General features: G+C 41.0%; 1 protein-coding gene across 2 annotated transcripts in view; it reads right to left on the reverse strand.

Moving 5' to 3' along the window:
• Positions 1-16,111, reverse strand: part of CHD2 (chromodomain helicase DNA binding protein 2) — a 109,408-nt gene extending 93,297 nt beyond the window's left edge. Inside the window, exons 1-2 of one of the 2 annotated variants that reach the window (XM_052659421.1) lie at positions 15,655-16,111; positions 15,180-15,312 (exon numbers count right to left, since the gene is read on the reverse strand). In XM_052659421.1, the coding sequence (XP_052515381.1) occupies positions 15,180-15,241 (62 nt within the window). In that variant the 5' untranslated portion in view covers positions 15,242-15,312; positions 15,655-16,111. Of the gene's footprint in view, positions 1-5,304; positions 5,407-15,179; positions 15,313-15,654 lie in introns of those variants that run through there. The other variant, XM_052659422.1, reaches the window with a different exon arrangement.
• Between the last annotated feature and the right edge of the window lie 312 nt (positions 16,112-16,423).

Raw genomic sequence — 16,423 nt, forward strand, 5'->3', positions numbered from 1 at the left:
TCATTGATATACTTCCGTATCTCTGTATTCCTGAGCAAAATATTTAGATTTTCAAATCGTTCACGATAAAAACTGTGTTTCTGAATATATGCCTCATGTGCATCTGCGTTTGTGTTTGTGTAGGAAAGTGACCTCCGGAAATGTGAGCAGGCATACAACGCCTTTCAGGTAAGAAAAACACATCCACGTTTCTATCAGTACATAGCTACGTGCATAAAATCATTTTAATCACCAAACTGCTAACACTGGTTTACTCTATGGGGTGGGTTATTTGAAGTACCTTGTGGATTTCGTGAATTACTTACTTGTGCAATTTAAACTCTGAAAGTCAAATCCAAGAGAACACATGAAATTTACAACCGTATTTACTTCTGGGGGTTAAGGGAGGCAGATGTATTCTCCAGGAGTTACCATGCCCTCCTCCAGGGGTTCTTCCCAACCCAGGTCTCCCGAATTGCAGGTGCATTTTTTACCAGCTGAGCCACCAGGGACACCCAAGAATACTGGAGTCGGTAGCCTATGCCTTCTCCAGGGGAACCTCCTGATCCAGGAATCAAACAGGGGTCTCCTGCACTGCAGGCAGATTCCTTACCAGTTGAGCTACACAGGAAGCCCTTAAAAACAGTTAACTCTGAAAGTCAAACCCAAGAGAAAACATGAATTTTCAACTATATTTACTTCTGGGAGTAAAGGGAGGCAGATGTAATCAGAAAATGATATGGACAGGTTTTAGGACTGAGGCTGAGTGGTTGAGTCATAGCCGTTCACTACATATCCATCTTTTTAGTCTTTCAAATTGTTCATAATAAATTCAACCGAGAGTCAAATTCAAGGCAAGGGGTGTAAGAATCCCCAATCATACAGAAAATGAACTAAAGATATGAATGAGAGTAAGACCAAGGGTTTTGTTTTTTTTTAAATCATTTCTGAAACAAGTCAGATTTAATCAACATAAAATAATATTGGGGGGAGTTTTTAAAAATAAGCCTTAATAAAGATATAACTCAATTAATTTGCATACTATTTCTAGGAGGACAAGTTCCTAAATATTGAATTAGAAAAAGAATATTTAGGAAAAAACTACAAATATCTCCACATTTAAGATACTGATGACCTAATTATTAATTCAAAGGACATGAAATTTCCTGAAATATTATGAAGATTCACTATTAATGCCTAATGATAATACAAAATACTATCAATATTAAACTGTAGCCTGAGATGTTTAGAGTAAGAAATATGTAAAGTCCCCATGGCTAGAAAAAAGGACAAATCAAGTTAGAGGGTAAGTAGTCCTTTAACTAAGCTTTCACCTAAATTAAAGTAATAAAATTACCTGAGTTCCAATGGCAGTAACAGCTAGCTATAAGGCAATGAAAAATGAATTTGAGAATGATTATCCACCATACATACAGAATTCTCATGAAAAATAAGTTTACCTAAAAATTACACAAAACCTAAGTTGCAGACAAGTTTTGTAATTTTTGATTGAACAATCACAACAATGGAAACAGAATGTATAAATAAACAAAGGGGACTTAAGTCAAAATTGGGAATTGTTGGACTCCAATAGAAAAATACTTATTTAAAAAAGCTTAACACTTCCTGTCACTCACTGCTAAAAAAGATTTGATAACTCTTCAAAATCCCTTTGAAGCTGGCAAAAACAGAGATTAAATGTGTCTTTACAACAGCTTGTGAAAGCAAGCTGTTCCCTTTTTAATCACCACTTTGGCAAACGACCACAAGAGGGCAGCACGGCGACACTCGACTAAAGAGCAAGCCTGCAGGTCGGCCCAAGAACTGCCGTTCCGGCGCTTGCTGGGCTGTTTATCTCCCTAAACTTACAAAATGGCCGAGCTGCTTGGCAGAGCTTGTTTTTCTGGCTGGTGGTGGTGAAAGCAAAATCTAGTAAAAACACAAAGCAATCTACACTGGAATTCCATAAAGCTTACTTCCAGACTATGCACTACCGATAATAAAATTACTAGCACGTACAGGGGCTTCCCTGGTGGCTCAGAGGGTAAAGCATCTGCCTGTGATGCGCAAGAGCTAGGTTCGCACTTCTGTGTCACAGGTTAACATTCTCCACTAATCCGTACCCTCATTTTACAGCAGAGTTCTTGCCCAAGTATGTGTCTATGTCAACCCCATCCCCACAATCTGAATTATAAAATCCACAGTACTAACTTCTAAGTGGCATTGCTGCCCCTGTTATAATCAGTTAAAGAGATTATTAAACCACTCAGCAAGAGATCCAGGCCAGAACCATTTCAAGGGCGGTGCAGGACAAGTCCTTCTCAATCACTACTTTGTGTCATAAAGAGGATAGAAAGGCAAGGATCATTAAGTCACAAGTTTCTTAGTCGTAATAAAAAACACTAGATACAGTTCCTCTAATACGTTAATCTTTAAGACCTCCTCCACCTCTGGTTCAAGTCCCATGATTCTGAAGCATAAGCTTACATTTTAAGTCAAGTTCAAAGACAAGAGACGGAGAAATTTCAATGTACACACAACAAAGGATTTATACAAACAACACAGGAAGAATTACATAGCAAAGAAAATTCCAATAAAAAACTGGGCAAAGGAAATGAACATGCAATTACAAAAAAAACAAACAGCAGAAGCCAGTAAACATTTTAAAAAAAAGGTAATTAGGCCTCATTAGTAACTTGGGAAGTATAATTACAACATTAAATTTACACTAATCTGCTCTGCAGAAATCAAAAAGTCTGGTAACGTTAAAGGATGATGAGAAAGTAGGGAAAATAGTACTCATATATGATTACTGGAAGAGTAAGCACCAGAAGCTTTGGAAACCTACTTTGTGTTATCCAGTTGAGCTAAAAAATATGCGTATGAATCATGTGATTCGATCAGTCGGTATATAACCTAAACAAATCATCAAATGTGTGCAAGAGGTGGAAAAGTATAAAAATATTCAGAGATCTGCTCACAAGATTTTAAAAAAGGAATTTACTTACATGTTCATATGTGAAAATGCAAAGATAAAATATGAAAGTCATCAGTTCAGTCACTCAATCACACTATGCAATTAACTACAGCAGTTAACACTAAGGATGTGTCATCCATAAAAATATGACAATTTCAAGGCTATATTTTTTAACACAAAATATACTGCACGAATCATAATTTTCAAAATGCCAAGTTTTTCATATGCCAAGTTCACGAGAGTGACAAGAGGAAAGGGGTAAACCGAATTTTAACTGTATCTTATTTAAAACTTTAATTTCATTCTTTGAACTTTCCTGAACTTTTCAAAAAAAGAGCTGTTTCTAACATTCCAGAACTAATCAGTATTCTGACGCAGATCATCCTCGGATTCAGCAATTCTTTGAGAATATAACACTGGGAACACGAGGATTCTCTTTTCAGAAAAAGGTACTGGGTTGGCTGAAAAGTATGTTCAGGTTTGGGAAAAGCCAAATCAACTTTTCAGCCAACCCAATACCCATATGAGACAAAATGCACACCAAAACACCGTGTATAGTTTCAGAAGATAAAAGATTAAGTCCTATCAGTAACCACCTCTTGCTTCCAAAATTATGAAGTGGTCCGGGGCGGGGGGTGGGGGGGGAAATCTGCCTTTCGTAACCATGCTTCTAAGATTCTCAGCTGGTGTCAGGCAGAAGGCATCTTCATCTCTATTATGCTACTTCTGCTGCCCAGTAACCAGGAAACACTGGCGTGGTCCTCAGTAGTTTAAAACAGCATAAAACAAATGGAACCCAGGCAAACAAATCACTAGAGAAAAGTGAATTATAACAACCAGCCCGGGTAAGGCACAAATTGAATACCCATTTCACAAACACCTATCCCAATCCAGATCTGATAATCCCCTAAGGACTACACAAAAGGCAAGCTTTCTACCCAGGTAACACGGAAGACCAACCCTTCATGCAGTGAAAGGCAGTTGCAAGTAAAACTAGCCCTATAAACCACCATGGGTTTCTCTGGTGGCTCCGCCTGCCAACTCTGAGACGAGGGTTCATTCCCTGGGTCAGCAAGATCCCTGGAGAAGGAAATGGCAACCCAGTCCAGCATTCTTGCCTGGGAAATGCCATGGACACAGGAGCCTGGCGGGCTATGCAGTCCACAGGGTCGCAGAGAGTCAGACATGACTTAGTGACTGAACAAAGGCATAACCCACCGTATTAACTGATGTATTTACCCCTACTTAAACCCTGAGGCTGGGCGAACTTGTTTGACCAGGAGCTCCTTTCAGCCCTTGGAGTCTTTTCTTTCCTTATTAATAACTTTCAGGCAATTGTGTTTTAGACTTTTGTAAGACAGTAACTCCAGAGTTCAATGGAGATTTAAACGTCCTGGATGCTAAGCTCAGTAGTAAATGTGGAACTTACGCCCAACACTGTCACAGGAAGTGAGGCCCCTGAACCAGTCCACAGAAAAGGTGAGGGCTCCCAACTTTCTTAAGAACAGCCAACAGTTTTTGAGGCAAAAAGTTTACTGTTTTAGACCAGTTTCTCACACTCACCATCACTGATGTTCCGGGCCAGACAACCCTATTGGGGAGGGGGTGGAGGAGACAATCTCGTGTTATAGTGGGATGTTTAGCGGGATCCCTGGCTGCGACCCACTAGATGCCAACCGCAGTCCAACCCCAACCAAAAACACCTCCAGACACTGCCAAAGTTTTGCAGGGGTGCAGGGAGGTGGTGTCCTTAATTTCAAAAATAGCTTATTGAAGCATTATTTAACTCTAACTTCTATCAAAGAAACAAGCTCAGAGCGTCCTGTCTTCAACCAGACCCCAAACCCTGTCCCATTAGCCCCTATTTCCCAAACCTGCCTGCGTGCAGAAATCAAGGGAGCCTGTTGTCAACACAGATTCCTGGGCACCATCCCAGATGGTGCTAGTGGTAAAGAACCCGCCTGCCAATGCAGAAGAGAGACACAGGTTCGATCCCTGGGTGGGGAAGATCCCATGGAGAAGGGCATGGCAACTCACTCCAGTACTCTTGCCTGGAGAATGCCATGGACAGAGGAGCCTGGCCGGGAGTCCACAGGGTCACAAAGAGTCAGACAAGACTGAAGTGACTGAACACACATACACCCCTGAACGACTGAGCTACAACTTCCAGGCAAGAAGCCTGAGAATGTTTAACAAGCAATGCAGGTGATTCTTATCAAGCAGATCTGGGGACTTAAATGCCTATATAAAGCTAAATTCAGAGGGAACAGACCTTTTAATCAGGCAAGAGTAAAGGAGCACTGCAAGAATTTGACCCACCACCCACTTCCCTCTAAAGGACAACTTACCAGCCATATGCTGCCTCCATGTGAAGGTCGAACGTATACTGGAGTGGACTTCTGACACCCACCACCAGGAACTACTTCTCTAGTGCAAGCACAGAACAGCTGTTTCACCCCTGGCTTTCCCAAGGCCACACCTGGAGCACAATTCTGATTAGCTGACCCCTCCCTTCCATCCCTCCCCTCCCCTCCCCACCCTCCCCTCCCTTCCATCCCCTCCCCTCCCCTCCCCTCTCTCCTTTTCCCTCCCTGCCCTCCCAAAATCCAGTCAGGTATGGGCCTCGGTGTTTTGACTTCACAAGCGATTCTGATGCAAAGCCTACAGTGGGAGATTAAGCCAACCAACAGCGAAAGACAGAAACGAGAAGCTCTACATCTACAAACTGGCCAGATTCAAAGTGCACGTGGGGCCGCTGCTGCTGCTGAGTCGCTTCAGCCGTGTCCGACTCTTCGCGACCCCACAGACGGCAGCCCACCAGGCTCCGCCGTCCCTGGGATTCTCCAGGCAAGAACACGGGAGCGGGTTGCCATTTCCTTCTCCAATGCATGCAAGTGAAGTTGCTCAGTTGTGTCCGACTCTTTGCGACCCTGTGGGCTGCAGCACGGGTGGCTAGAGACGGTCAAACCAGACAAGGGCTAGGTTTCAGAGCAGGGCTCCCTCTCCCCACCCACCACTACCCCCAGGGCAATCACTTCCCAGATACAATTTAACTCGACTCCTTTCACGTAGAAGTATGGCCTTATGGCTTTTCGAAGCACAATGTGTCTCTTCATCAGTCACACCATCAGTCATCAAAAGGTGATTTTCACCTTTTGGTTTCTTAATAAGTTTAAGGTAAGCAGAACACAGAATTATTCTACGTTTTCAATCACCAACATGCTTTCCGCTTACCCATCTACAATAATTCATCCTGGAGCCAAACTGCCAGCGCCTGAAGCCAAGTGTCCCCTTTCCTCGCCCTTGTGCCTCAGCTTTCTCATCTACAACAGAGGAGTGGCGATCTTACCTACCTCACAGACAGAATGGGAGGACGGACGGCTCAAATGAACACATACCCAGCATTTAGAGCAAGCGGCAGGCTCACGGCAGCCACTATCGTTAGCAATCACTGGACCTCTCCAGAATAAATCAACACAAGTCAATGAAGCGCCTCGCAACAATCAGATCTAGTGGTTTGATATTTAACCTAAGTGTAACACTGTAAGCAGAGCCAGCAAAAACGAATCTGAGAAGTAACTACAAACCCTCTAAGTATACAACCCAACTGAAGGAAAGGGATGACATGTTTAGTATAAAAAAGCTCAGCAGGATGCAGGACCACCCACAGAAGTTCAAAGGCAAGCTCTGGGGACGGCAGACCTGGGAAAGCTAGCGGAAGGAGGTCACTGGCAATGCTGCTACACTAACCTTTGCGCTAAACAAAATATGCATTCGAAACTCCTCAATGTAAATCGACTCCGGCATTTTCTTATAAAATGTTCACCACATGTTATTTTCCTTCAAGATAAAAATCCAGAATGAAAGATTACCAGCCATGGCTGGACTGAGAAATCACTCATATATATGCAATACCTTGAGGTTTATTTTTATATCCTACTTTCTCATTCCATTTTTAATGCTGGTTACAATTCACAACCCACCAATGGGTGACAAATATCACCGTAAATAACTGCTTCACAGGGCAACCCAGGGCAACTGCTCCAGCCCTAAGTTACCTTTCCTCAGCTGGGGGAGGGAAGGAATTCTGAATGGAATGTAACTGCATTCAAAGTCAATTATGGAATCCAAACTTTTAGAGGTCTCTAAAAGGGTCTCAAGAGTCCCTTGGACTGCAAGGAGATCAAACTAGTCAATCCTAAAGGAAATCAACCCTGAATATTCATTAGAAGGACTGATGCTGAAGCTCCAACACTTTGGCCGTCTGATACAAGGAGCCAACTCAGTGGAAAAGACCCTGATGCTGAGAAAGACTGTCAGCAGGAGAAGGGGACGACAGAAGATGAGATGGCTGGATGGCATCACCGACTCGATGGGCAAGCTCCAGGAAGCCTAGCGTGCTGCAGTCCATGGGGTTTGCAAGGAATAGGACGTAACTGAGCAACTGAACAAGAGGGTTTAAGAAGACAATCACAGTAAGGAAGAGACAGAGCTGGAGTTTAAAGCAACTGGGGACAAGGGAAAAAAACCCAACACTATAAACAGTTTAAAGGTATGCTACAGCAGGATCTGGCATGCCGTTGAAACTTTCCCTCTTCCATACACCACACCTCCTTATTAGCTCCCCATCCCCCACTGTTTCCAGACCAACTGCCAATTGCCCTAAAAAGGGAACTGAGAAACCAGGACAGGCAATGGAGAGATGAAGGGTTAGAAAAGAATATAACAAGTGCTCCATCGGAAGATTTGAAACACATGGGGAAACACGTCAATGTACGGAAACACAGGCAAATCTGAAACACATGGAGAGCTTTTAAAACCGAATCGCAAGGGCTGGGCTGGACATTGGTATTTTTAGAAGCTCTCCAAGGTCTGATGTAGAAACAAACTAAAAAAAAAAAAAAAACACAACAGAACTCAACAAAGTCATAAACCAAAAGGAAAGGAAATGAAGGAAGCAGTGGAAACGCGAAACGCAAATCATGAGACTACAGGTCTAACAGAATAAACTGGACACTGCACATTACAGTAAGTTAAATAACCACCACTACGGGGGAGACGGACGAGTAAAAGCAACCTACAGCCAATTCGGTATTTGTTGTAAATATTGTAGCAGTGGCATTTATATCCAAACAGCACTGCACCTTGCCATGAATCATTCCCTCTGGCACAGCCTGAGATGGAGACAAGGCAGAGGGGAGACCAGGGCAATGAACACCAGCCCAGGGAGGAGGAGACACGGCCTCTACTCAGAGTGACTGCCAGGAGGACTATGACTCAACACGAGCTGGTCTAGTCCAGAGAGGCGCACATGCTCCCTTCAGAAGGCTGGGTTTCTCAGGAAAAAGAAAAAAAAAAAAAAAAAACTCAGGATTAACTACAAAATACACCCAAAGTTTCAACTAAGAGAGATCTTGCCTTCTAAAATCATCTTAACCTCTCTAACTGGCCTAAACTGACGCCTGTGGGAGGCCTGGCCACCAGCCTCAGGGGCAACCTAGTTCTTAAAGAGGAACTTAGAAAGTACTGAAAAGGAAAGATGAAACATGAGGAATAGTGTTACTAGTAGCTTGCAGTTATTGAGTACTTTCAACCTAACAGTGTCTCTGCTAAGCACTTTATAAGCATTACATAATTTAATCTTTGTAACCCAATGAAGACTGTCATTATCCACTTTTTTTCTTTTTGCTGCACTGCAAGGCATGTGGGATCTTAGTTCCTTGACAGAAGCTGAACTCACATCCCCAGCAGCCGAAATTGAGTCTTAACCACTGGACCGCCAGGGAGGTCCCGTATCCACACTTTAAAAATCGGAAAATTCCAGCAATGTACTTCACTGGCCTAAACTGAGAAAAGTTGTCTGTACTGAAGTAAACGCTGCACCATGTCTGTGTGCTCTGTCGTGTCCGACTCTTTGTGGCCCTATGGACTGTAGCCCCCCAGGCCCCTCTGTCCAGAGGACTCTCCAGGCAAGCATACTGGAGCGGGCTGCCATGCCCTCCTCCAGGGGCTCCTCCCCACCCAGGGATGGAGCCTGCGCCTGTCTCCTGCGTGGCAGGCGGGCTCTTCACCACCAGCACCCCCTGGAGACCCTCAATGCTGAGTTACTGCCATCACTGCACCCAGCCCTCACCAGGCCAGGCGGAGGAGGACTGCTAAAGACGCCACAAATCACTAAATGACTCATCAGAACTGACATAGGTATAAAACCACAACTATCATTACAGTGATGCCTCATCACTCTTCTGCAACACTCTCCTCATAAAGAGGAGACCCCCCTAAACTGTGGGGGTCTCTCCAAAGTTATCACTAAAATAACAAAAAAGGTGACCTTAGCCAAGCATCTCAACATAATGCTGTACGTCAATTATATTTCAAAAATAAAGTAAATGATAGAAATCGAGATGAGATTTGAGAACCAGAGGCAGGGTTTGGGAATGGTTCAGGGGGAGGGGAGTGAGGAGTCGGGGGGCGGGGGACAGGGAGTTAAATGAAGGTAGTTAAAACGTATAAACCTCCAGTTATAAAGCAAATATAAAATACGTGCTCCAACACTGCTAAATCACTGATAACAAACATAGGACACTCACTGGCATTTACTGAACTGTGTCAACTTTTGTTGTTTCGGCTTTATACTAATAACACTCAAGTTCCAAAGAGGTAGTAACAGGCAGTTTTGGTGAGGTATGAACTCGAATTCAATGTGCAGTCAGGCTGAAATGCAGGAGGGAAGTAGTCAGCTATAGCAACAAACACCAGCATAAGTAAAGCAACACAGTTGTTTTTAATTGTGTACAAAATTACTCTCGAGTGATTAAAAAACAAAACACTGTTTCTTCCCTAAAGGAAACCTCTTCAAGAAATCCAACCAAGTTTTAAGACTCCTCCCCCAAAAAAAACCCTTAAAAAATTGATGCTCTGATCCAGAATAAAATGACCAGATGTCACACAGAGGAGTCACTTAATATTTATGTCAGGAACAAGCCAGCTATGCTACATTTTATGTGTGAAAGGACAGGAGTCTAGAAACAGGTGGTTTTAGGAGGTACGTCTCACAATTGTCAGGGGTTTAACTGCATATGGAAGGAGGTAAGTAACCCAACCAATTATAAAATCTGTGAGTTTCACATACTGTCGAGTAAAATGCAACTGAACTTCCAGATTCACCTCTCAAAAAACTTGCTAAAATTTTTTATAACTAAAGTTCCTCATGAAATAGTTTGCCCACCTTCCTGCAATTGCTTAACCTTTACTAAAGATGTTACACGCCAAAAAGCCAAATATCAAATGGAAACTGCAGGTTTTCAAGACAAGAATCTAAAAGAAAGAAAAAAAGATTAACCAGCACTTTTCTTGCCATTTCATGACATTCTGCACACAGGAGGAAAATCCATAGAAAGCTCAATGAAGAGACCTAATACTCCGCTTCTTCAATAAGTTAATCGGCTCCAAGTAGCATGCAAATAGTTCACAGAGATTAAGGATATATCATAATATTCATTTTAATTCACACAGTAATGTCTATGACATCTACTACAGAGCAGTTTACATCCTAGAACACAACTGCAGTGCTACTTCTCTTTTAATTTAGGACATTCAGCAAACAAAATTTTAATGTAACCAGAATTCAATCACAAAATATAGGAAGAACAAACCTTTCTTCTTGCTTTATATTCACCTTAAGTTGCTAATATGTTCAGTCAGTTCAGTTCAGTTATGTTAATGATCTTCAAATTCTAAGTACTTGTCCCTAAGGCTGTTAAAATTTTCATCATATGTATTTGAGCATATAACTGAAATATCATTTACAGAATATTTGATGAACAAGTTTATAAAACAAACTGAAAACTCAATTTCACCTAAAAGTTTCAACAAACAATTCCTCCTAAAGAACCAAGACTATGCGATCCTACAAAACCAATTAATAATGTAGTAAATTTTACTCTACAAACTTGATTCAGAAGAAATTCACGATATGCCCAGATAAACATTTCTACCTGCACTCAGGAGTTCCACATCTCTGTGGAAATATCATATTTTATTCTATAAAAAAAATCTTAACTATTGCCAACAATCTGATATTCCACTTACTGTTAAAACACCCCCAAAAGCTTGGAAAAAAAACTATTCACCGGGGTACGATTACAGTATTGATTACAGACCAATACTGTCTTTCCTCTGTGCTTAAATTCACTATTTGTGACCAAACTATAGTCATGGTTGGTAAGCTATGATTTTTTTTAACCAGAAATCCTTGCAAGGGTTGCTAACAAGGCAGACCATGAGCATCATTGTAATATTTTAACAAGTTTACCAGGACTGGTAAAATTTCCAGAAGATTTTCCCAAGGAATTCCACTATTGCACATGCTTCGGGAGTCACTATTCTTTAGCAAGTGCTCTAACACTTACAAAGACTTGTCTCCTAACATTTGTTTATAGTAATGAATGGCTATTGATATATTCGTTTCTTAACCTAGTATTAGTAGACTAATAGTTTTGCAATTTTCTACCTAGTTATCCCTTAAAAATAAATCACTTTGCACATACTGACCTGAGTTTTTCTCCATCAAATGTCAATTGAGAAAATGTTTGGTACCAAGTAAAAATGCACGGGGACAAGTTCAAATAATCTTCCCTTTGTTTATGAGCCATGTGTTAAACAGCAGCTGTAACACCATTAACAACTTTCCATTAAAATAAAAATATCTCAACAGTGAAACGCTTTTGGTCAATGGTTACAAACTCACTAATTTCACAGGAAACACACACCAAAAAAAAAAAGAGGGGAAAAAACCCTCTAGGATATGAGAAAGGAAAACGAAAATTGTAAAACACGCAGGCCCTTCACTTTCTACAAAAGCAGAAGCCGCTTCTAAATCAGGAAAACCATTCCTAGGGTTGGGCAAAGAACACACGCCACAGGGTGGAGACAGCCACGGGCAGGGCGGAGGACGTCGCCGGGAAAGGCCGCCCACCGGAAAGTCCCAGCCAGCGTCCCTGCCCCTCCCTACCCCCCGTGCCCCTCAGCTGGCGGCTGGTTCCGCGAAAAAGAACGACCCAGGCTGCGCACGCAACCTAACGTCATTGCGTACGCTCCTCCCTGTGGCGAGGGACCTGACGTCACGGGGCGGAGCCTGCCCGAAGGCCGCCGCTGTTGACCCGCTGTTGCCAGGCGCGCGCACAGCCAATCAGCAGTCGGCGCCGGCGCCGGCCGGCCTTTGAACTCCGCACGGCAACTTCCTGCTGTTTGGCGAGTACACAGTGCAATGCAGTATGTCTGTCAGCGCTGCGGCACAAAGGAACAGCCATTTTGTGACTGAGCTGGACCTGCACCAAGATGCCAGGGACTCAGAGCTGCTGCCTGCGCTAACTACCAAGCTGCCCTTTATTTCAGTACCAAAGAACGAAAAGGGGGGAGAAGGGCAGATGTTTTGGTAATTCGGGTTTCAATTTGCTTTATTTTCAGTCTTCTCAAAAAAATCCCGACTCTTAAGAATTATCATCATCATAAAATGGCTGCCACTTAAAAAACTCCCTGTTTCAGTTCACAAGCAACTGCATTATGCCAATTTCTAACCATCACCAGCCTTTTAAGAGTAACAACTAAAAGGCTGATTTAAAAAGCAGATTTTGCCCACAGCTCAGCTTATCAAAGTAAATCTGGTTCAAAGGCAGAGGGTTTGGAGATAAATTTTAATAAACTTTTATGATAAAATCAAAACGCAGCGTCCTAGAACACAGAGCTCTTTGTGTGCACACTTGCACTCACTTTCCCTTCCCTTCCCATTATTTGGTATTACTGAAGTCACCCCCACTGCGAATTAAGTGTGTGATCCTCATTTCTCTGTTCATCCCTAAAACTTTGTTTCAAATACTTAAAACTTAGATACCAAATCAAAATATTTTTCAAAGTGAACTTTTAACTTCAAAAACCATGATATAGAGTGTAACATTATACTTAAGCATTAACTTCAAAAGAGTAACAAACTTACATAATGACTATTAAGTATTGCTATTATTTCCAAAAACAGGAAAATACCAGATCACATTCAATTCTCCCAGGTCCTAAAGTAATTTCACAGACCGAAAAGTTTACTTGACCTGCAAACTCCTCCCTTCCTCTGATGGCTCAGGCTGCAAAAGTGATTTTTCTAATATTCCCCAAACACTAGACTTTGTGCCATTGAAACTAGGTCCTTATGGAGAAATTCTGAAGCATTAAGGAACCAAGTACTAGCTATGTAAGTCAGTTTTAGCTCACTTAAAAATAACAATTTACTACAATAAAACATCACTAACATTCTCTTGGCTTTACAGTTTTTAAAGGAAGTGATGTCATAATTATGTACATGTATTAGTATGCAATTTAGGGGGAGCAGTAATTTAAAACTCCATCTTCTTTTCAAGGTGTCTCAAATATTTGACACTCATCAGGTGTATGAATCAAAGTATACTTGACAAAACATTCAAAAGTACAGTGCATGCTACTAGTTAAGCTGCAACCCCATAACCAGAAGACAAATACATGGCAATCTGCATGTCGTTTTCCAGGTCAGTAAATTATTCAAAGAATAACTAAACCACTTAATTTTTTTAAATTAGAAAGCAGAGTCTGATCAATGACGTTAACCACAAACCTTGCATGAGAAAGCCAAAACCCATGTGAAATATGCAAATCATACACTCAAGGGAGTACCAATTTTAGGTATTGAATCTTTAATAATTTGTCAAAGATTCCTGGGGATTCCTATGTCTTCAAGTCACCATCACTTTTCAGAAAAATCAGTTTAGAATCAGTAGTTTTCTGTCCTAAATCTTGCCTAGATAATTACACGGGTAATTCAGTTTCAAAGACAGCAATCCAAACTGTGTGACAATTCAATTTGCAAAAGAATTTGGAAAGGTATTTTTCAAAGCAAGGGTGAAAATATTTTAAGTCTTATAACACAAATAAGAATTCAACATTAGAAATAAACCATGTTCAAAACTTTCGAATCACTCACCTAGTAATATATATTGTTTATAAAAAATTATAAAAGTAAAAGCAAACTGGGGAGGGAAAAAATTCATATAAACCAATCAGATTCTTGTTAAATGCATTAATTTAAAATCTGTAATGTGACAGTTCATAGAACACACATCAAGAAATGTATTCATACATATTTTAGAAAATTAATATACAGATGATACAACAAAACATCTTAGAAGATTTTCGTACAACAAAATATCTTAGAGGCTTTATTACTTAGTCACTAATATGGTGAACTCCAACAAATGTGAAACAAATCATGATTTGAACAAACAGTAACATTTGTAAGCTTCAGAAGATAAAGCATTCCAGACGACTCTGTCGAAATAAATCAATAAATTTAAAGCAGCTACAACTAAAATGCGAGGATAAAATACTACATCTACCAACCAGAGAAAATTGTCTAAATATAAGCATACAAATGCAAACCTTAAAGTATTTTAAATATAAAATAAACAATTAGAATCACAGTAACACACACAAAACAGAAGCATATTAATCGTGCTCCAAGATTTCTGTGACCACAGGTTTGATTTCATAAATGCAGGAACTGTAACCATCGAGAGTAAAGGTTTTGATTAAATCTTATCAAAATTTCCTAAAATGTCAACAGTATCAAAAGAAACACAGAGTCAAATAAAAATATAAACTGAGAGGCATCAGTCAAAGGGTCCTTTTTGCAATTTCATTTTAAAATGTACATTTTTTCATTCATATAACTTTCTCAAATGTCTATTTACTATAATTTACTACCACAAGGCTCCTCTATGGCCTTCAGTTACTAGTTTGGGTATCCTAGATTCTTCAAAGAAAAAATTTGCCTTGTATGTAAAATGGTGCAATGCAGCAATGGCTAAACCGACAAGGTCATTTTCCCACAGCACGAAAACCTAAAAACTGAAATTTACTGTCAAAAAACCTGTGGTTTGCAGGAAAGGCCCCCTTGAATAAAGGTACCTTACCTTTTGACTGCTGTAAGAGGCCTTAAGTCACAACTTAACTTTCATAAATTGCTACCAAAAAATTAGGGTGTGGCATATTAGCAATCTCAAGGTCACGCTTTAAAAAACGAACTCAAATTAGTAAAATACTTAAAATAAAACAGACAGCTATCCTTGTCTGTCAAGGTAAACAATGTAAGCTGAGGTTTCCCCAAAAAAAAGAAAAAAGGAAGAAAGTTGATAGCTCATACCTCGATGCATTGCTGTGTAGCGAACTGTCCTCCTCTTGGCTTTTGTCCTTATTTCTCATCATCTTTTAAGTCTTAAATATTAAGGGGGAGGGGGAATCTGTGTTTGCTTTGAAGTCCTGTGCCCAGGTATTTACTGTCAAAAGTTGAAAGAAAGGTAAGGTCCCAGCTTCTATCGATGGCTTTATTATCAGGAACAAAGTCCTGACTATGTAACGATATTGTTGTAACACAACGGCGGTAAGCACCAAAAAACAAAGTATTTCTATTTTTTCCTTTAAAAAAAGAAAAAACATGATAAACCGAACAGAGGGAATCATCACTATCAATAAGTAAAGTTTCTCAAAGTAACACACTGGATACAAATAACAATCTCTGTATCTTATTGCGTCATCCAGGAATTTCACATATTTACAGAAAATAGAGCAAACTTAAACATGTAAATCTTTTAAATTACCACTAATGATCGTGAACTTACCTGATCCATGTAGTAGGTCCAAAGCAAGAGTCCTATCTAGTAGTAGAAAAATATCAGATCCCAAATAATTAAAAATAAAAACGAAATTCTCCGTTAAAAAGCAAAAAATAAATAATATAATCCTCAAATATGTTAACTGTTCAAAAAAATAAAGCAACAATTAATCCTGAAACGGGTCCGGAAGAAAAAAAACCTCATTAGGAGAGCGCACAAAAATGGAGGTGCGCCATGGCTTCTAAGCTGGAAAAAACAACGACCTGGGCTCTCAGTACGGCTGCTTCTTTCCAACAAGGCACGAAAAGAAAGCTCCCAAAAGCTGCTTTTCTCCCTAAAAAAGGTTCGAATCGACCCCAGTAAGTCACTAGGAGAGGCAGGGGGCTGCGGGGGCCCCCTGAGGCTGCCCGAAAGTTAGGGAAAGTTGCGTAAAGTGAGGCGAAGGCAGGGAGCTGAGCGCGCTCTCTCTAAGGCACAGCCGCCATCTAGAGCCTCCTTCCCAGCTCTGAGCTCTGCCTTTGATTGACACTCTCTACATTTACCCCACAACTCAGGTGATGTACCATAGACCCACCCCTTCATCTCCACCAAAAAAAAAAAAAAAAAGATCCTCCATCCCAGGGAGCCTAAGGACCCCTACCCCCACCCCTCCCTGCCCCTCCAGACCACCCCATCAGGCGGAGGGGGGAGGGTTTCTTAACCCCCTCTGGCTCAAACACCCTTTTTAAGCCAGAGAGAAATGTAATTTGTTCCTTTTGTCTAAAGATCTGCTAAA

Source organism: Budorcas taxicolor, chromosome 21, assembly GCF_023091745.1.
Source record: "Budorcas taxicolor isolate Tak-1 chromosome 21, Takin1.1, whole genome shotgun sequence".
In the NCBI taxonomy this organism is placed as follows: domain Eukaryota; kingdom Metazoa; phylum Chordata; class Mammalia; order Artiodactyla; family Bovidae; genus Budorcas; species Budorcas taxicolor.